Source organism: Staurois parvus, unplaced genomic scaffold (genome assembly GCF_062004578.1).
Source record: "Staurois parvus isolate SC_StPar_1 unplaced genomic scaffold, SC_StPar_1.0 ptg000217l, whole genome shotgun sequence".
NCBI lineage: Eukaryota > Metazoa > Chordata > Amphibia > Anura > Ranidae > Staurois > Staurois parvus.
In genome coordinates this window covers 7,352,148-7,375,351 of record NW_028318013.1, presented here as the reverse complement: position 1 = coordinate 7,375,351, position 23,204 = coordinate 7,352,148, and the positions used below count along the sequence as shown (strand labels likewise).

The window sequence follows — 23,204 nt, the reverse complement described above, 5'->3', positions numbered from 1 at the left end:
ATGAACACCGGAGATATATTGAGGATGGTTGTACTAAGCACAGTGTGCTATTTCAGTAATTGTAACAATGAGGATACTTCTCGGTTACAATTATTTGGCATTGAGGCCATTTCTATGCAGCTGCCAGAGGGGGAGAGGTTTGCCAAATTATGTCAAAGAGAGACGTTTTGGATCTTTATGTTAGACACCATGGCTCCAGGGGGACTCAATGAGGAATTGGAAGTCAATATTATTATATAATTATCCTCTGTTTGTAATTAATGTCTGGAGTGTTGGTTAGAAAATGGTTGGGTCTATTCAAGCCGACTTTCATGGGTTATTGAAAAATAGAGATCTGACATCATGAAAAAGTCAATGAGTGGGTTCCCAGGAATATTTTTCTCAGGCTACAAGAAATGGTCGCTCTAATTGTAAGCCTGTTCATTCATGTGGAATGCCTCCACAACTAGGACCTTTGTATGCTGATAAGTCCTTATAGGTGGCTCCCTTGTGTTTAATAAATTGATGCTTTCTTCTATTCGCCATAATATGGCTGATATTGTACAAGGTTGTTTCACCTTTTTTTTCTGTTTATTTTATGAAAATGTTATGTATAATAACCCTCAATAGTCACAAAATATAAATTCACTTGGGTGTCCATTTATCAAGCAGCGATAAATACCTTTGCTGATTTCTCAGGCATTCTCAGAGGAGATTGCTGTCCTCTGAGTGCCTGTTTTATGAAGTGGTGTAGATCACTTCTCCTTTTGAGGAGTAAAGTGACCTACAAATGCTTCAAACTGTGTGTCATGACACATAGCGAGATTACAGTAACAGAAAATAAGTAAAACACAGAGATGTATATTTATTAAACATGGTGAATTACCACTGCTGAGTTCACAGGCATTCTCAGAGGTGACCGCTCTCCTCTGTACCTCACACTACACTACAGTGCATAATATTAATAAAAAACTAAAGACAAAATCCCCTTACACAAATATATATGTATATATATATATATATATATATATATATATATATTGTTTTTAATCTGCTCTGTCAATTATTTTTTTTTTTGGGGGGGGGGGTGGGGTTGTAAAAGGTAGGAGGGCCTCATTAAGGAAGAAGGAATTCAATAAACTTCCTCCTCAGTTCTCCAGTTCTTCTCTCCCTGATTCTCCACGCCTGCGCTGGAGAATCTGGGAGGGAGAATTCTCACAGAGATCGCCAGTGAGGTGTTGAGATCACACCTTCATAGTCTGGTCGTTTCTGTCATGTCATTTACAGGTTCTCTGTGTGCTGAGATGATCAGCGGAGAACATGTTCACCTTAGTTTCATAAACTGCTAATTAACTTATGTATACAAAATGCAGCGCTATTAGTAAATCATGAATAATAATAATAAAACACAGTCCAATAAAAGGTGCTCCTTGATTCCCAGTGCAAATGATAGGAATGCGCACTAACCAGAAAGTGTATAAGTAATACGCATGTAAATATATATCCTGAAGATTCCCCTCTCCTTTCTGGTCTGGTCATGGAAATAGCTGGGAAAGATGGAGATCAATCCACCTCCCAGGAGCCCAGGACGCCGTTGATACTAAGCCGCCGGTGCCACGTGGAGGCCCGGCGGCCATCTTGATTTTTAAAGGGTCAGTGTGTTCACCCATACTTGGCACTATTATGTTTATCTTGCACCTATGCTTTGCTAAATAAAGTCTGTTACCTACTACACTATGCATATTTCCCTGTGTCTCCTGTGAGGAGCTTCTTCAACCTTCACAGCCCTGAGTGATCTCTGTGTCAGCTCCTGAGAGGGGGATTTTATCTTGATTGATTCTTCTTTGACCTGCTGGAACACTCCTTCACCACATGAGGGCGCTTGATCTCCATCTTTCCCAGCTATTTCCATGACCAGACCAGAAAGGAGAGGGGAATCTTCAGGATATATATTCACATGCGTATTACTTATACGCTTTCTGGTTAATGCGCATTCCTATCATTTGCACTGGGAATCAAGGAGCACCTTTTATTGGACTGTGTTTTATTATTATTATTCATGATTTACTAATAGCGCGCATTTTGTATACATACTTATTTTGGGACTTTTTATGCGTTTTCCTTGAATGTTCAGCTGCTAAATTACTGAGAGCGCTTACTATATTTTGCACTATTTTTTATTGCTAATTAACTTAGATTGCAATCCTCAGTTTCATAAACGGACACCTTGGTGTGCACCAAATGTCTTTGCAATATTATATATTACCTTGTAAAAGTAACATTGACAATATCACTGTACTGCACATAGCCTGTACAGAGAGCAGAGCTGTGGGGGCAGCCAGAGGGTCCACTCACTACAGACTGCCTGCAGAAAACAACAGGGTGGCAGATACAAGATCAGTCACCTTGCACAGAGAGAGAGCAGCACTGACTGGCCTTGATCACACAAAGTTCCTGTGCAAAGGAAACATTTTACAATGGACACTGCACAGATCTTGAAGAAATACACAAAGCACACCATGCAATTCAGGTAATATATATGCCTATTGTATTAGACAAACTTTGTTTATCCCGGAGTTTAGCTTTAAGATGATCATTTTCACTCTTGATGATAATAAAACATACTTTATCTTTTAAGTTGACAGGTGTTTTAAAAGAAGCCGTTCATACTGCCACTGACATGGAAACTAACTCTGTTTCAGTAGAAAGGGTGAAGGAGTATTGTGACGTGGAGCCTGAGGTGACTATCTACGTACAGTCTTTATTATTATTCCGTGCATGTGCTTTTTTTTTCAAGACTAGATTTTTGCTTTTAGAGACTACATACAGAGTTATGGTGAGAATAAATATTGATGTTTGGAAGTTTAATGTACCATCTAATGAAAATGTTCAATTAAAGACACCACACAGCAAGGGTTAATTGTTTGTTTAAGTCAAGGATATCATAAAAAGTAATTTTATTCACCTGATTCCCACTCCCAATGTCCTGGCATCCGGCATTCCTCTATACAACTTTCATATGACGTCTTGGGGTCCTCACGTTCCAATACCAAAGGCCCCTTCATTGTATTTGAGGACATCAGAGGGCTTGCGATTTGGGAAGAATCGGGGAGAAGAGGCTGCAGGAATTAATCCTACCTGTGGGAGTGGTGATCAGCTAAAAAAAATGCTTTTTCTGGTACCCCAGACATAAATTATTATTTAATCCTTGTAGTGCAGAGACAGCCCCCTTATAAGGGAGAAGGGAGGATTTCTGTTTTCTCCTGAATTCAGATTTAAATGATCCTTTTAAATATTACACTAATGAGATCTACCAACTGTAAAGCCAGGTTTGTAGGTTTAATTTTTTTCTACTCTTCTTATGTATTATAGTGATATTATCCCCTTCTTTCTAAGCAGTAACCTGTTCTAAGCATGCCGGGTTAAGCAGTATGTTTTTCTGAGAAGTAGTTTTTTGTGTACTTGACATCTTTAAACAACAGTTGGTTGTAGTCTGGTATCCCTAATAATATTATAGGTTAGAAAAGACCTATTTATCAGGGGAGGGGTGGGCCTGAACATGGCGCTGCCAGGGAGCATGGTGTAGGATCTCTGTGAACCCACCGAGAGATGGAGAGCCTGAGCCTGAGCCACATCATTACCCAGTGGTTGCCTCTCATTTGAACGATTGCCTCTAGGTCTGTTCCTGGTGAGGAGAAAGAGTTCATACCCCAGGTGGAGCGGAGACTGGTGTTGGAGGGAGTTGAGCAAACGCGGCTAGAAGCTGTCACACAGCTGCTGCACGGCCACTTGGGAAACGCTGTCAGCCAAACAGAGGACCAGAGCCCACGAGAGGACACCCCTGTCTATCAAAACTACTGGAGAAGCGGACTGGGAACAGAGCTCTGTACCGTTTAGCACTGCCACTACTAACGCTTATAAGCTGGAGAGGAGGAAGAGTTTTGAGGCAAGGAAGCATAGTGAGCGGTGAGTCCCAGGGCTAGCAGTGCCTGGATCAAATGTGGACCAAATGTGCATACTACATAACAGTGAACTGTTTTAAAAGAAAAAAGAAAGCAGCGGGGAAGAGAAATAAAGGAGAAAGGGGCTGTTTAGTGGGCTCAAAAAGAAAAAGACCACTTGCAATAGGGGTGGCAAAATAGGCTGGCTGGTGGGACATATGGAGGAAGAATGGACTACTGAAAAGTAATAGAGGAGAAGAAGCTGATGGTAGGGAGAGGGAAGAAGGAGAGGGAAATTTGTAATGGAGCAGTAAAAGCTCACGGAGCATTCAACTAAAATGGAGATGACAGGTTAAAAGAATCTTGAAGTTGAAAAAAACGAGGTAACAAATAACTGGGTTAAACACCATTATACCAAAGATAAGAAGACAAAAGCACCTGTACCTAAACATCTATTTATACCTAATATAGGTCTGGAACTAGTAGCACATTTAAAATCATAAAGCAAGATATAAATGAGAAAGCAATATGAAAAGCAGATCAGTAATAGGAGGAGGGACTAAAACACCTAAAACAAGTACAAGTACAAAAAAAATATGTATTCGCAAGAGAGGAGCCCAGAGAGCCAGACCCCAGAGAGACAACGGGGAGCTAATGGAAGATACAAGATGGAAAACAGCAGTTGGGATCAAACTAGATTGACACTGGGAATAGTTATATCGAACCAGTCAAAATAAATTTTAAATGTGGACAGTGACGTGGCTATAGGACATACAGAAGAGCAAAGATTATGTTCACAAATGCCTATAAAAATGGAAATAGCAGACATGTTTGCAAAATTAGAGCACTCTATAAAGAATGATATGGTAACATTGCATAGTGATATGAGACAGATATTGTCACTAGTTTAAGAAAAACAGATATTGTCACGAAGAAAAACTGGACAAACATGCCCAAGTAATAACAGAGCTTAGGGAGCAAATGGAGACAATGCGACTGGAATAAAAGAAAATATACTAGATAGAAGATCAAGAGAACAGAAATAGAAAGAACAATCTAAGGATCCGTGTGCTACCAGAATTGTCCCACAGAGAAGACTTAATAGATATAATGAAAAAGGTGTTTAATCCAATAATGGACAGGCCAGTAACAGATCAACTGAAAATTGACAGAGTGCACAGGATCAGACAACCTTAAAGTGTGACAATGGAAACTATAAAGATAAAGCGCGAATATTGGAGAAGAGGAGAGGGATGCCATCAATAAAATATAAAGGAGTGAACCTGCAAATATTTTCAGATTTAGTACCCGAAACATTGGCAAGACAGAGATCCCTCAGACCAATATTGGAGCAGATGCGCAAAAAAATATTCAATATAGTTGGGGTTTTCCAGCATGTGTGGTTGGACAGAAGGATGGTCATTCTGCAAGATTAAGGTTCCCAGAAGATCTGCAGGACTTTTTCCAGAGACTAGAATTGCAAACACCAGATATTCTAGGCTGGTCAGATGGGATAAAGGGTTTTTTTTTTCGATGTACTTGCTATATGTCAGAAAAAGTGGGGAAAATAGTTATGCGAACAGGTAGATTGGGAAAGAAAATGTTGTCTGAGGGTCGGAGGAGGGAGGAAGCAGGTGGTATTAGAAAAGGTATATAATAGAGCGATAAAGGAGGGTATGGAGATAATTCTATAGTAATGGCGGAATATCTGGATGCCCAGCATGCTCATGAGCCCATGCCTCAAGGGAGCTGGTACACAGTACCGGGAGGTGTGTGTGAACAGTCTTACCCGTAAATGGAGGAATCGACAGTGGGACTAGAACCACAACTGGGGCCGCTTATGGGCCAAGGGTTTTTGTAAGATACATGTGAGTGGTAGGGTGGTGGGAAAGAGGGGGGGGGGCAGGAGGGATAGGAAAAAAAGATTATCTTCAAGCTCTCTTTTTTGCTCCAAATTGTTTATATCGACATCTTCTCTATGTAAATTTAATAGATAGGATCTAACATAGAGGAATGATTGACATGAATTTACTTAATTTCATAACTGAACACCCTGGTAAAAAGACATAAGATTCTTAGGAAAATTTACCAGTGCTCTGTTGATGTAGAATTTTTACAAGAGACACATATGTCTCATAACACAAGAATTAAGTTACAATAAAAAAACTATCAAACTTGGTATTACACTGACTCAACAACAAGGCGAGCAAAAGGAGTAACTATAGGGATGGCAAAAAATGTAAGATTTAAAATAGAAAATAGGCTAGTAGATCCAGAGGGTTGTTTTTTGTTCCTGAGAGGAAAACGATATAAAATGGAATGTACACTGGCAAATATCTATTATAAGAACCCAATGGCCTATTTGAAGGATACGTTAAGAAAACCTATGGATTTCAGGAAAGGCAAATTGATAGTGGCAGGAGATTTAACTTCTGCATGGACCCCCAAACCGTATACTTCATATAATGATAGAACATAGACTATTGGTGCCATTAACTAAATCTGCTATTGAAGAAATATCACTATCAGACCATGTACCTGTTACAATGAAGCTGCTAAAAATAGGAGGGGAACAGATTAAGATAAATACATGGGAACTAAATGAGACACTTATACAGGATCAGGAGATGGAAATAAGAATACAAAAGACAATAGAGCAATATTTTCTGTCAAATGAAACTGAAGATGTATCAGTGGCCACAGTTTGGGAAGCCCATAAGGCATATATTAGAGGTATCCTGATTTCTATAGGGGCAGAAAACAAGAATAACGGTTGGAAAAGATAAGAGTGTTGAGAAAAGAACTACACAAATTAGAGCAACTACATAGAAAGCAAATAGAACTAGATGTACAACACATGATAGTGTTAAAAAGAGAGGAGTTAAGTGACCTAAAGGGACAGGAGACAAAAAGGGCTTTCAATATGGTGGCAAAGAAAAGATACCAGTGGAAGAATAAACCAGGAAAATATTTTGTAAGGGTGTTAAGGAAAAAGAAATCAGCAAATTTTGTAGATAAAAGTAAAAACAAGGCAGGAGAAATATACCGATATTCAACCACAGCAATTGCTAATGTATAACAAAAATATTATAGTATGTTGTAGGTGGTAAAACCAAATGGTCAACAAGAATTAGAGCTAGAAAAAGGAATAAAGAAATATACATATTTAAAAGAAGCTGGATTGCCTAGATTAGAGAAAGAATGATTGGCGGAATTAGAGAAACCAATAACACAAGAAGAAATTGAAACCGAACTGAAGAGCACAGTAGCAGGAAAGAGTCCAGGACCGGATAGTTGTACGGTGAGATACTATAGGAAATTTAAAGAATAATTAGTTCCTAAAATGTGTCTATACATGAATGCATTAGGAGAAGGACTGGAAATGAGGAAAGAATCATTGCTGGCACAATTATACCTGAAGAGGGCAAAGACCTAACCCAATGTGCCAGTTACAGACCAATATAATTGCTTAATATAGATGCAAAATTATATACGAAGGTTATAGCCAACAGAATGAAAGATCTGATGCCAAAGTGGATACATATAGATCAGGTGGGGTTAATTCCTGGAAGAGACAATGATTTTAGATCATTATTCTTCCTGCAAAAGATTAATAGAGAGGAGTCCCTAGTACTATTCCTGTCAATTGATGCTGAAAAAGCAGTTGACAGGGTAGACTGTGGATTCATGATAAGTACATTTGAGGCAATAGGAATGGTCCCTAAAATGGTCCAATGGATAAAAATGTTAAATAGCCACCCCTCAGTGGCAGTGAAGATCAATGGCTTGCTATCTCAGCCTTTTATATTGTATAACGGAACATGGCCGGGGTGTCCTCTTTCACCCCTGCTGTTTTATCCCTGGAGCCCCTGTTAGCAACTATACGAAATAGTGTAGATATAAAAGGAATCCAGATTGGGGATATGGAACATAAAATAGTGGCGTACGCAGATGACAATTTGTTCTACGTCGCAAATCCCAGATCAATATTACCAAGTTTAATGAAAATTTTCAAATATTATGGTGAATTATCAAATTTCTAAATTAACATTTGAAAGTCAGAGATATTAAATATTAGCGTCCTTACGGAAGAAAAACAGGCCCTACAAGGAGAATTAACATTTACATGGAGGGAAAAAGAATTAAATTACTTAGGAATAAAATTAACTTAGTCCCTCAAGAATACATATCAGGTAAATTACATCCCACTAATAAATGAGATAAAGGATGAACTGAGAAAAATCTCAGTAAGATCACTTTCCTGGGTGGGGAAAATAAACATGATTAAGATGGTAATATTATCTAAAACTCTATATAAATTTCAAATGCTCCTGATATACCTGTCGCAAACATATTTTAGGATATGAAAAGTAATACATATGGGAAAATAAAAAAACAAGAGTAAAATATGAGGTTCTGAGCAAAGATAAAACATATAGGGGTTTAACTGCACTGGATTTTAAAAGATATTATATTGCAGTGTTATTATCACGGATTGCTGAATGGATAAATAACTCACAGGAAAAAAGTTGGGTATGGATTGAAAAAACACTAAGTAAAACAGAATTATATAAAATTATTTGGGTTCCACAACAGTTTCACATGTTTTCTGAAGATACAAGTACTTTAACATGTAATATATTTAGGGTATGGGATTTAATTCACAAACATATGGGGTGGGAATATAATTCACCTTTAATACCACTGGTTGGAACAAATTACTTCCCACCAGGGAAAGAAGGTACAGGTGAAACTAGATTATCGTGCAAAAGTTCATTTATTTCAGTAATGCAACTTAAAAGGTGAAACTAAAGCAAGATACTTCAAGCTGTGATTTGTCATAACTGTGATGATTATGGCTTACAGTTCATGAAAACCTGCGATGCTGTAAGCCATAATCATCACAATTATGACAAATCTCGGCTTGAACAATCTCAGAAAATTAGAATATTACATGCAATCAATAAAACAAGGGTTGTACATAGAACAATATCGGACCTCTGAAAACTATAAGCATGCATATGTACTCAGTACTTGGTTTGGGCCCCTTTTGCAGCAATTACTGCCTCAATGCGGCATGACATGGAAGCTATCAGCCTGTGGCACTGCTGAGGTGTTATGGAAGACCAGGATGCTTCAATAGCGGCCTCCAGCTCTTCTGCATTGTTCAGTCTCATGTCTTTAATCTTTTTCTTGGCAATGCCCCATAGATTCTCTATGGGGTTCAGGTCAGGCGAGTTTGCTGGCCAATCAAGCACAGTAATCACACGGTCACTGAACCAGGTTTTGGTGCTTTTGGCAGTGTGGGCAGGTGCCAAGTCCTGCTGAAAAATGAAGTCAGCATCCCCATAAAGCTCGTCTGTGGAAGGAAGCATGAAGTGCTCCAAAATCTCCTGGTAGACTGCTGCGTTGACCCTGGACTTAATGAAGCACAGTGGACCAACACCAGCAGATGACATGGCTCTCCAAATCAACACAGACTGTGGAAACTTCACACTGGACTTCAAGCATTTTGCAGTGTGTGCCTCTCCATTCTTCCTCCATACTCTGGGTCCTTGGTTTTCAAATGAGATGCAAAAGTTGCTCTCGTCAGAAAAGAGGACTTTGGACCACTGAGCAACAGACCAGGTCTGTTTTTGTTTAGCCCAGGTAAGATGCTTCTGACGTTGTTTGTTCAGGAGCGGCTTGACAAGAGGAATACAACATTTGAAGCCCATGTCCAGGATCCGTCTGTGTGTGGTGGCTCTTGATGCACTGACTCCAGCCTCAGTCCACTCCTTGTGAAAGTCCACAACACTTTTGAATGGCCTTTTCCTGATCATCCTCTCCAGGCTGCGGTCATCCCTGCTGCTTGTGCACCTTTTTCTTCCACACTTTTTCCTTCCACATAACTTTCTATTAATGTGCTTTGATACAGCACTTTGGGAACATCCAACTTCTTTTGCAATTACCTTTTGAGGCTTTCCCTTCTTATGGAGGGTGTCAATGATGGTTTTCTGCACAACTGTCAGGTCAGCAGTCTTTCCTATGATTGTGATTCCTACTGAACCAGACTAAGAGACCATTTAAAGGCTCAGGAACCCTTTGCAGGTGTTATGGCTTAATTAGCTGATTAGAGTGGGATACTTTGCACCTAGAATATTGCACCTTTTCACAATATTCTAATTTTATGAGATTGTTGATTTGGGGTTTTCATGAGCTGTAAACCATAATCCTCACAATTATGACAAATCACGGCTTGAACTATCTTGCTTTGCATGTAATGAGTCTATCTCATATATTAGCTTCACCTTTTAAGTTGCATTACTGAAATAAATGAACTTTTGAATGATATTCTAATTTTTGGAGTTTCACCTGTATATCAGGAACCTGGATAAAAGATAAGAATGCACAAATAAAGGACATTATGAAATAGGGGGAAATATGCACTCTTCAGGAGTTCAAACACAAAAGGAAACTGTTTTGTATGATAGACGAATGGCAGTATTATCAATTAGGACATTTTGTTTCAATACTTATTAAGATCGGTAGAAAACCTACACCCATTTGAACAAATATTCAGTTCAGATGTGATACAAAAGCATGGTGTTTCCCGTATCTATGAGATACTTGCTATAACAACTGGACCTGTGTTGTCACCATATGTGGAGAAATGGGAAAATGAACTTGGAACACAGCTGAATGAACAACAAAAAAGAAAAATACTAAGATTGGCTAATAGTGCAGTAGATATGAATACCGTGGAAATGAATTATAAAAGTTTGGCAAGATGGTATGTTACACCTATTATAGCACATAAACAGCCACCAGAGAAATCACCTTTTGCTAGAGGGGGTGTGAGATAAAGGGAATTTGGTGGGATTGTCGCAAAATACAGGAATTTGGTAGGAAATAGTACAAGGGATACAGGAGATTTTGGGAGTTAGTATTTTAAAGGATCCATGTGTGTGTTTATTCCATAACACTGAGTTTACGGTAAAACAAAATAAGAATGCGATGAAACCTCACTTAATAAATGCAGTAAAAAGGTTTATTCCTAAATTTGGCAGGTACAGGAGAGTCCAAAAATAAAAGATTGGATAAAAAGGGTAGAGCATATACTATATAAAGGTTGGATTAACTATACCACAGTGGAGAAGACAAAATGGAAACATTTATAAAAACCTAGGAAAGATGGTGTGAATTTAAAACTACAAAGATATGTAGAATTGATAGGAGTTAAAGAACATGGTGGAGTAAATGAAGATAGGAGGGGGTGATATATTGATAGTAGAGCAAACAAGTGGTGAAGTCAGAGGAAAAAAAAAAGGCAAGAGGGTGGAAATTATAGATTAACAAGTGGAGACTGGAAGAGTAAGGGAATGGGTGGGGGAGGGGGAATATGTAAAATTATGCAACAGAGAATTGGATATTTATGCATTGGTGTATTTAAGGATTTTAAAATGTTAAAATAATAAACAAAATTATTGTGCATGCTTCTTGCTGTTTTAGGTATTTATCAACTTTCCCCAGATTTGCAGGCTACCATCTGGGCTTTTGTGTTTACCAGGTAGATATTAAGGACTCATTGGACACCAGCTGTGGGTGAAAGGTCCTTTTGGGGGCTCTTGTGCTGCAGCAAGGTCCTAGTTTTGTTCTTTTCTTGGGCCTGTAGATGATTGTTTGCTGTGTTGCCCTCCACTGAGGTGGAAATGTATTTCCAAAGAACTTCCAAAGAAGAAGAAAATTTAGAACTGCCTTAGTTCGTCGGTGGACAAGAAAGAAAATAGTACTTACCATAAAATCTTTTTCTTGGAAACATCCACCCTCTGTGTTTATGGTCATATTTCTATGGAAAAGGTTCTTGTATTAGAGAGAAATTTTTTTGAAAACATTTGTTTTTTATTACCAACAGTGTAAACATTCCGTACAAAAATTCAACAACCCCTAAAATGCAGGCCATCTGTAAATCCATCTTTTGTTTACTGTTCTTGAGGGCTGTGCACCAATTGTATAAACTTTTGTTTGCTAGACTTTGGGGTACAGGGCCAGTACAAAAAAACCCCAGCTGTGGCACTCTAGGCTATTCTAGCCTCTACTGTTTAGCTGATTTTAGATTGTTATTTAGTTTAGATAGAATGTGTTTCTGTTTTCTTTGAGGACAGCTGTGACCATCCATATGTCAAACTGTTTGGTATTTAATCCTAACATATTGCCCTATATAAAATATGTTATTGCGCTGTTCTTGTGCCAATAAGTGGTATTAGAGAACGGAAAATGGCTTTAGAAACGTTAAACTATATACCTCAGGGCTATATGTCATTTATATGCCATAGCTTCACTGGAGGATTATCTCTGCGGAGATAATGCTCCAACGCTGGAATAAAATGCGATATGAATATTGATTGCTGAGTTTGCTGTCTTGTAGGTGAATAACAATGAGTGTAATGTATTTCATCATTGTGTTGAGTAGGGAGCCATCTACTGGCTTTTCACTGCAACTGCACCTGTGTTTATTATTCCTTTCAACAAGAATAGGGAGTGTCTTGTTAATAAACATCTACAACTACAGTCATTTTAGCTTCCTAAAGAGCACCAGTGAAGGCCAATCCATTCTCCCTTTAGTACATATATGCCTCTAAGTTTGTTGTGTTTGTTAAAGTCACGTATATGTCCAGATCGCATTTAATTTTATTTAATGTGATTTGCAGGTAGCTGTTTGCAAGAAATGTGTTCATTGTATGCATTTGTGTGAGATATGTATACAAGCATATTGTTACTTCAGTTTATGTAATTGTATTGCAGTTTTACAGCACTATTCAAAGAAGTAAATTCAGTTTTGGAATGAAACACAACTCTGCTTCTGTCAGTTTTGTTAGCTGTAGGCTAACCATTAGTAGGACAGCATAGTAAAAAAAAAGCAACAGTATACAGGTGAAGGTAAAGGAGCTTAATTTGAAAGTAAAAGAATCCACACGAAAACTGTACTTGGAACTGTACTCCACTTTATTTCATACAATATGGATCAAGATAGGAGTGTGGACATTCTACATGAAACTTTGAAGATCAGGTCTCACATGTCTCGCTCTAGATATTCAGTGTGTTCCAGCTGATCATCAGGCAGTTCTGCAGGCCTCAGAGCAAGAGCAAAGGCAGAGGCAGCACATGCAGAGGCTTTATATGCTCAAAAAGAAGTTGACTTGATGAGGTAGAAAGTAGAGTTAGAAACCAACTCCTTGAGATAGGAAGCCAACTCCATGAAGCAGAAAACAGAGCTAAAAGCTAGTATGCACATGTTGCAGACTCAATGGGCGGCAGCAGCAGCATTAGCAGAAGCAATTGGTATACAAAACTGCGGTTGGTTCAGAAGGGGATCGGTTGCAAGATCTTGAAGAAATAGCAACTCATGATTTAGTGCAAAGGATTCAGGAATATGTACAGATCCATGATTCAGACCAAGTTACGACAGAATGTGCTTCTATCAAGCTTATCTGCAACACATTCCGATAGTTTCCTGACTTGACAAACTGACAGCTCTCTCCAGATATGCCTGTACTGTCCCCCGCTATCCACATTACCTCTGAAGATGTCCCAGCACCAAGGGTACATGTCCAAGAAAACAGCGGTGTTAACCCATCCATAACCAATCCATCACGCGACATGGGTTATCATGTATCCTTCGTAAATGGCCCATTAAGATCTTCAGGGACAACTGATCTAGCAAAGCACCTAATTCAGTGACAATTAGTGAGCTTGGTGCTATTAACATTTTATGATCACCCAGAAAACTATTGGGCATGGAAGACATCTTTCCAAGGAATCATCAGAGATCTCAGTCTTATGGCTAGAGAGGAGCTAGATCTGCTAACAAGGTGGTTCAGACCAGAGTCATCTCGACAGGCCAAAACAATCAGGTCTGTCAACATTCATGATCCAGCTGCTGGGGTTAAAATGGTATGACAGAGATTAGAGGACTGTTATGGCAGCCCTGAAGCTATTTAGAATGTTTTGTTGAAGAAACTGGAAAACATCCCTAAAATCTCTAACAAAAACAACCTAAAGTTAAGAGAACTTGGTGACATGTTGTTGGAGGTCAATGGCGCCAAGACCGATGACCACTTACCAGGATTGGGATACCTGGACACCGCACGTGGGATTAAACCAATCATTGAAAATCTCTCATACAGTCTGATAGATAAGTGAATTTCTCAAGGCTCTAAGTACAAGGTAGATCATCATCCTTCCCACCATTCAATTTCTTCACCAAGTTTATCGTCAACCAAGCAAAGAATAGAAATGACTCAAGCTTCATATTCTCGACATGCAGTAACCAGATGTCAGCAAACAGAGAAAATAGGAGCAAAGCATGGCAACAGATCATCAGTGTCAGTCAGAGAGACAGATGTCAGCCACTGATAAAGCTTTACATCTTAACAACTCTGAAAAGAAGTCCATGGACCCAGACAGTTCATACCCAGTCTAGAAAATCCACTTTATTTTAGTAAAATCACAAACAGTGGGGGAAAAAAAGCAATGCTGACATGTTTTGCATTAGCACTTACTCATAACCTCATCTCGCCGGTTTCTAGGCAAACGGATATGTTATCCTAACAGCTGTCAGGGATTAACTTAGATCCGGCCCACTCTCTGGGATGTCCGAGTACAGCTCAATAGAAAATCTGACTCAGGCATCCCATACTCAAACCCCATAAACATACACCACCATGCACACCATTGAAATGGTTAGCCACATTAGTGGAATTTTTTTTGTGTATATCACATGCGTCGTCATGGAGGCAGTCATGCAGCCTACTGGTCATTCTACTGTCACGGTCAGGTGTCAGGCTTGGAGATCAGTAGCTATAGCAGCAGAGACTGTTTTACCAACCAGCAGGATGGTATACAAGCAGGTCACCTTGGCAGATGATGCGTGCTCACCTGAGGTGGGCACTAACTGATATTCACCAGAGCTCCTGATGATGGAAATGGGTTTTGCTGAATTTTACATTTGATCAGATAAGTCACATGTCTCGTATTGCAATTGATGAACTCCTTCATTTTATAGTTTTTGTCACTATTAGTGGAAACAAACCTTTCCCCTCTCTTCAAGCGTGGGCAACAGGGACACTCCTTCACACCATAGAGGAAATTCCCCTGAATTGTTTCCATTTATTTTTTGTTCGAGGAAAAGTGACTAGGTAATAGCACATTTCCCAATGAGGGAGCACAGCCGGAATCCACACTCACATCTGAAAGGAGTATACACCTCATCACCACACAAGATGATAACACTGCGTTCTATAACTTGTTTGATTTTTTTGTCTTCTATACTACATGCTGCGGTAAACACAGTCCTCTACCAAGATCTCCATAAACTTTTTTCTTCAGGAAACTATTCCCAACTGTTCCTCTAGTGATACCACTCTCCTCACCACTTGTTCAGGGTACTCCCATTCATGGAAGTGATCCCTCACAAAGGTGAGTTCTTTTTCAAAGTCCTCATCTCTGCTACATAGCCTACATAGTCTAGGAAACTGACCTACTGGGATGCCTCTCACACTATGGATGGCCTGAATCAGCTCTAAGCAAACTATTACCTGGTGGTGGCTTTTTTCTGTATAACATGTGTCAGCACCTGTGGTAGTGAGCTCTTAATCCACAGCTTGGGGTTCCCCAGGGTGCGGAGTGTAAGCCCCAGCCTGCTTGTTTACCAGAGCCCCTGATGGTGGGGATGGACTTGGAGCAGGCCGGAACCAGGTCTCGGCCCCCAGGTACACCCAGCTGAGGTAGAAGAGACCGCTAGCGGGAACAGGGTGCAATGGGAGTAGACTCAGGAGATCCAGTAGGCAAGCTGAGGTCAGGACAGGCGGAAAACAAGCAAGGTCAGGAATGAAGCCGGGGTCGGTACACGGATAGACAATATAGGAGGAACGTCAGGGACAAATTGTCAAGGTGCACAAGGTACATGAGCAGAATAATGGATCCAATAAAGCTCCCTATGCACAATAATATATTTAGGCTGGGCCATAGTTGGAGAAGTATGTTTAGGTAGGGCTCACACACCAGAAGACATAAACTCATTTAAGGCAAACATGCTTAATGGGCATCCTTCTCTATTTAGCCCAAGCACCAGTTATATGCAAGTAAAAGAGACCTTTAATGCTTGCGAACTTTAGCCATGCGCTCCCTCATTGTGCAATTCAGGGACCACAGCTCGTAGCGTGGACAGTTTAGGTGACGTGGTCACTAGAACTCCAAATGATGAAAGACTTTCTATGTCCATCGAAGATCATATTTTTCTTGATGTAGTTGAAAAGGAGATGTTTGTTGATGAAGCCAACCACAATTTTGCTCACTATGCCTTAGACCACCAAACAGGGAGCAAGCACAGAAGAGACTCCTTGTTCTACAGCACTCCTTTGCAAGAAAACCTGAAATGAAAGAACATTTTGTTAACTTTGTACAAAAGATCTTTGACCATGACCAAGCAGAATCTGCCCCACCACTGAAACTGGGTAAAGAGGGGTGATACATACCAATCTTTGGCATCTACGACCCTCAAAACCAGGGCGGATCAGAGTAGTTTTTGTTTCTAACTCTCAGTATGATGGCATCTCATTGACTGACAGGCTTCGTAGTAGTCCTGATTTGAATAATATGCTGCTAGGTGTCCTTATATGTTTCTGCAAAGAGCAGGTTGCAGTTACTACTGATGTGCAGCAAATGTTTTACTGTTTTGTGATTATAGAAGATCACAGCAGCCATTTTGTCATTTGAGCTAGCAGAACTGATTCTTGCAGGAATGGACTTTGAGCCTGATGTAGTTAAATATTACACTGACAGCAAAATTGTGCTATATTCACAATTCCTCCAGAATATTTTATGTGTATGTCTCAAACAGGGTAGCCCATATTAAAAAATCCACATTATGTTAGTCAGAATCCAGAAGATCATGGTACCAGACTAATTCAAGCAGCTTCCCTGAAATATACCAAATGGTTCTTGGGCCCAGATTTTTTATATCATGCAGATACAAGTGAGCTGCCTGAAGCCGAGGTATTTGACCTTATGGACCCAAGTTCTGACAGTGAGATCAGACCTGTAGTGACGGCCTTGGCAATTAAAGTACATGGACACCAGTTAAGCTCACACAGATTTCTCAGATTCTCAAGTTGGAAGTCTTTGGTGAGAGGTATAGCAACAGTTATTCACATCAATAAATCTTTTTTTTTTCTTGTGTCCAACAAGATATGTTTTTAGAAGAGAGAAAGTCTTTACTGAAGGAAGAAAAAAATCACAGGCCAAAGCTCAATCAAATGTTTGAATCCAATAATTGATAAAGATGAACTAATCAGAGTAGAAGGGTGTTTGTATTATGCAGACATGACCGAGAATGAGTAACACTGTCTTGTAAATCCAGCCAATCATTACATAGACACCCTCTTAGTAAGACACTACCATGAGGAGTTAGCTCATCAAGGCTGTCCTTTTACTCGAGGTGCACTACACTCCACAGGCTTATGGATCATTAGAGCTAAAAAAAAACAAACTAATTTCTAGTGTTGTCCATAAGTGTATCATCTGCAGGCAGTTGACAGGAAAGGTGCTGAAACAGAAAATGTCAGATCTCCCACCAGACAGACTTACTGTAGTCCCTCCATTCTCATATGTAGGTCTCAATGTATTTGGGCCTTGAAATGTAACATCTTGTTATACTAGGGCACATTCTGCCGACTGTAAAAGATGGACTGTAATATTTACTTGTTTAAAATACTAGAGCGAGTACACTTCATTTGGAAGTGCTTGAATTAATGTCATCTTCAAGCTTTTTCTTTTAATGCCTTAAGATTCCTGCCCTCTATGGACCAGTCAAGAAATTCCATTTTGACAAAGGAACAAACTTTGTAGGAGTTTACAACAAACCAGAATTACCTTCTAGATCAGAGATACACTTGGAAGCAGGTTCAGAACAATGCTGATACCTTTTGGAAATGTTGGAAGCAAGAATATTTGTCATCCCTCCAAACAAGAAGAAAGTGGAAAGAGTACAAACCAAATGTTCAAGTAGAAGATCTTGTTTTGTTGAAAGACCCTCAAGCAAAATGCAATGTATGGCCAATGGGTCTCATTATGAGAGCCATTCCCAGTGGTGATGGTAAAGTGGATGTTAAAATCATCATTCAGGGGACTGCTAAAATATACCTCCAACCTGTCTCAGATTTAGTAGCCCTTTTCAAGAATAAAGAGTTACCTAGTTAAACATTACAGTAATTCAAACATATATATAGTGGTATATACTTATACCAGGCGGGGAGTGTTCTGTATATCATCGTTGTGTTCATTAGGGAGCCATCTATTGGGTGTTCACTGCAGCTGCACCTGTTTTTATTATTCCTTCCAACAAGCATAGGGAGTGTCTTGTTAATAAACAGACATCTATGAGTTCTTTCTAGAGGAAGAAGCTTATGACTGTCTGCGCTGTGTGTCTGATAAACAGCTCAAATATTAACTACACATCTGCTTATAATTTATATTTTCAGGTACGCTGTGCAATGTATCTGTTTAATGTATGGTAAATCTGATGTCTACAACTGTTCTGTTGTTTTGCTAAAAGAAACCTGCAATGAAAATAAATAAATTAACAAATTCTCTTCCTATTAATCCCAAGGTCATGCCACATATGTTACATGTGCTTGGTAATATTTGCATTTACTACATATGTGAAAGCAACATAATTTAGAATTTTAAGGTTCACAAATCTGTGAAAATATCACTGACATGCTCATTTCTATTCATGCAAACTCTAATTGGTCTTATCTAAGGGCCCATTTGAACTATGCGTTGCATTAATGCATGTGCACCAAGGTACCATGCATTAAGGCATGCTGCTTTAAGATAGCATATTAATGTGAATGGATTGGCAAGCGCATCTTAAAACACTAAAAATTGGACATTACTCTTTAAGATCTGTATTTTGGTGCACTGTGGTGCAGGTGGGTAGCCTGCTACTGTAACAACACATTGAGCTGCAATTCAAAATAAATGGCACCACAACAAATAACAAATACGTGCAATTGATTTTATCATGCATTAACATAGCACAAGTTCATGAAAACTAAACCATTGTGCGGCCCTCTGGAGATATTAGGGGCTGCACTGAGGCCTCCAATATTTGCTAAATTTCTAACCACTGCCCTCAGGATAACACTATTCTTCCTTTAGTATTAAGTACTCATCAATTTGTGCAGGGATTTTGTTTTTTATTTCTGTCGTGCACTTGTGTATTCTAACAAGAAAACTTTGTTTACTTAGGCTTCATGGACATCAGAGCATGCTACAGAATTAACACAATGGCCACATGCTGGAAGGATTGAGTTCCAAAATTATGGTCTGAGGTACAGGAAAGACTTACAAATGGCTTTAAGAAATGTTACTGCTTCCGTTCAGCCTGGAGAAAAGGTTTGTGTTTTGGTGTCATCTAAATCCAGGTGTTGAGACCTTGATATAATCACATTATATATTCTTGTATGGGCTACAAGTTAAGCAAGCTATGCCACTCTGCTATCTCCTATTGTCAACATGTTTCTTGTCAGCACATTTGTATGCAGCACACTGGATTGCCTCCATTTTATCCATCTCCCTCCCCATCTGAATAACAAGGACTACAAGAAGCTTAAATCAAGATAAATTTACCTACACTAACTGTATTTTAAAACTCACATGTAATAATCTTTATGATTACATATATGCAATAATTTGTGTTTTTTTTAATCTCTGCTTGGACTTCAGCTTTTAAGGGATAGTTCACCTTCACAGAAGAAATGTAATGGTGAACTTTACACCGGGCACCCTTCCCAACTCTCGCTGTACTTACCTCTGGAGATGCTGAGTTGTCAGCACCCCAGTGGTCCAGGGATTTCAATTATCTGCTCTTCTCCCTGCAGCGCTTCCAGGACGTACCAGATTGATTTACTTTGATGGTGCTGACCATTCAGAATTTATCTGGTCCATCCCAGAGACGCTGCATGCACAAGAGGGAGAAGAGAAGGGTTTTAAAATCCCCGGACCCCTGAACCAGTTCTGGGAGTGCTGAAAGGTGAGCAATCCTGAAGGTAATACAGTAGGGAACAGAGGGGGGAGGGCTTAATGGTGTTCCATGTTAGTTTACCTTTTCATTTTTTATATTACAAACTATTATTAAATTATTACTGTAGGAATTTGGCTCTTTTTGTATTGTGACATAGAGTTTTCCTACATGTCATTATATTGATAAGTAATTCAGAAGATTCAAATATTGCTCATTTATACCAGTATGAGCAAAATATAACTCATGAAGGTCAATCAATACAGAGTGAAATACTCTAGTATGTTTGCAAATCTCCATGATCATTCAACAGTTATATCCATTGCATCACAGAAACCTTAAAATCACTGTGTCACCTGGTAGTAGGGTGATCTGACAAAGAAAAGAGAGATCTGTAGCCTCCCATCATCATGTATAACCATGCAGAGACATAAAAACCTGTCTAGTCAGTAAAGTATTTTCCACTTGTTATAGTTAGAAGTCTAAGGTGATGATTATGACTGTTAGTATGAGCAGGCATCTATGGGCAGATGTTTTTGTGGAGAAAACCGATTGGCTGGGTTGAATTCTTTGTTATGTTCCATAGATTAGCATTAACATGCATTTTCTGATGATATGTATGCATGATCATGTACTAATTGTTTAAATAAACCTATTTACTGGTAGTTGAAATTGGACTAATGTACCATGTCCAAAGCTATGGCCAGTAGTTTTTGGGGAGAAAACTGATTGACTGGGTTGAATTCTTTGTTACATTCCATAGATTAGCATTAACATGCATTTTCTGATGATATGCATGCATGATCATGTACTAATTGTCTAAATAAAACTTTTTACTGTTAGTTGAAATTGGACTAACGTACCATGTCCAAAGCTAGTTTTACGATGGTGTACACAAACATGCTTATATGTTATGCATATATTGACTAAAGTAAGCAATTGTGTCAAGAGTAAAGGTGTCCACTGAGATGATCTGACACTCTCCAGATTTGGCAGTTCTTAGCCTGATGGGGCAACAGTCTAAAATCTACAGTATGACCTGTCTGAAGGCACCTCAGGCGGAGACTCATCATGGGAACTAGTGTTGAGTGCTCTTTTTTTCCCCAAGATAAGCAAGTACTGCCTTTGTTTCATCTCACCACCCCTGCCCCTAAATATACCTGCCTTATGTCACTGTTTATGTTGTTTAGAGATGCACTAGCCTAGCACAGATACCAGAGGGTGGTCAGATTATGCTTACATGTCCAACTGCCCTCTTTTATCTATGCCTAGTTGTTGATGTATCTTGTGTCTCATAGACATTCGTATCTTCACCCCATATTTCTGATGAAGATCTAGTTTACAGGCAATTTCAGGTGCATATATGCTTTTGCCTTTTCTTAGATTTCCCCTTTCAACAGATGATAACTTATAAATGTCTGTATTTTGTGGTTAGGTTGGAATAGTTGGAAGAACTGGAGCTGGAAAGTCTTCTCTGACTTTGGGCTTATTCCGAATTCTTGAACCTGCAACTGGATCAATTCATATAGATGGAGTAGACATTTTAAAATTAGGTCTTCATGAACTGAGATCTAAAATAACAATTATTCCCCAGGTAAGATCCAAAATTTGTGATACCCCCAAAAAAATATATAAACGGGTGATTTGCAGAGCTATAAATAAGTTTTTTACATTTATCAAACTGACCCTTACACTTCAAACTGTAGTTGAGCATATGGGGAACATCTAAATCTGGAGCAATCACAGTGTAAACTGACTTTATGCTCTGTCTCCCTCTATGTGCTCCTCTGTTAGATAGTGAAAGGAAGCCATTTACCTTCTGAGCTAGGGGCATTCATGAAAATAAATAAAAGTACATGCATGCACTTTTTAGTGCCTGCCATTCATTCTTGAAAATACCACCATTTTAAGTTACCTAACAATTGTATTATTTAACACAGGACCCAGTCTTATTTATTGGATCATTAAGAATGAACCTGGATCCTTTTGACAGTTATGCTGATGATGATGTATGGACAGCTTTGGAACTGGCCCATTTGAAAAGTTTTGCTTCGAGCTTGCCGGATGGGCTAGATCACATTTGTACTGAAGGTGGAGAAAATCTAAGGTATATTGTCTGTCTTGTAGACACAACACACAAAATTTGCTGAAATGTCATACATACTTATAGGCAATTGCTGTACTGGTCCTACAGTTTCTTTTCAGCCTGCCTGAAGCTATAGTATCTAGGCTGCAGGTGTATAGTGAAGAGATTTAAGCTGGCCATAGATGGATCGAATCTCTGCCAGTCCAGTAGGAACTGGCTGAGATTCGATCCATCTATGGGCAGGCTGATTACACCCAAGTTAATTCATAGATCGACTTGGGTAAAACCAGCATTGTGGATTTTTAGCATGCTCTGGCTGCTAGCAATAATCATTGTGTTGTCCCAAAAGGGGTGGCTTATGCGTCCCCTCTGCTGGGAGAACACAATAGCTCCATGGGAGGTATGCCCTCATCAACACTGACTGATTGATGGGGGAATTGATTGATTTTCTTCCCTGCAACCTGTGGTTGCAGAAAAGAAAATCGCATAATCTATGGCCTGCCTTACACCCCAATGAAGGTTGCAGTACCTCATGCGAATTCTCAATGTTGAATAGGCAGTGCATCGGCTTCCACCATGTCATTTAAAGGTTAACAGCAGTGACCAAATTAGGATATCTTTTACTAAAAAAAAAAATACATAAAACTGTTTTTAGCAACCTATGGATGCCTGCTTCTACAAATTAACAACCCTCCCAAGGTCCATAGGGAAACGTCAATAAGTTGGATGGAAACCTAATATTGCAAATGCAATGTGATTTTATTTGTAATTTAGCCTAACAGTAGGCAGAAGCCAATATATGGACACCTCACACTCTTCTGTCGATGGGGTCCCCCCCGCTGTTGTAGGTGTAGGTTTATATAAATCACCATATATGCAAAACAAAGATTCAACTGAGAAAATGTTTCAGCTTCAGTTTTGGAAAATGATAGTGAAGAAATGTAAAGTGGGGTTAGAAGTTTTCATTTAGATTTAGTAGAGAGTCTTATCTAGACTTTTGTGTGGGTCAGAAGGATCTGAGAGGAATGTTATGTTGGTGAATGCAGAATCTAACTGCTGGCTATTAACTTGGCTGAAAGCAGGTTTCACATATGTTGATAACGGTTTAAAATATTTATGGATAGTTAAAAGAATC

At 39.2% G+C, this 23,204-nt stretch overlaps 1 protein-coding gene across 1 annotated transcript in view; it reads left to right on the top strand.

The window, feature by feature from the left end:
* The window catches only part of LOC149460925 (multidrug resistance-associated protein 1-like), a 251,799-nt gene that overhangs the window by 192,455 nt on the left and 36,140 nt on the right, over positions 1–23,204 (top strand). Inside the window, exons 27-30 of the mRNA XM_089679077.1 lie at positions 2,618–2,719; positions 19,212–19,358; positions 21,419–21,577; positions 21,924–22,090. Of these exons, the coding sequence (XP_089535203.1) occupies positions 2,618–2,719; positions 19,212–19,358; positions 21,419–21,577; positions 21,924–22,090 (575 nt within the window). The remainder of the gene's footprint in view (positions 1–2,617; positions 2,720–19,211; positions 19,359–21,418; positions 21,578–21,923; positions 22,091–23,204) is intronic.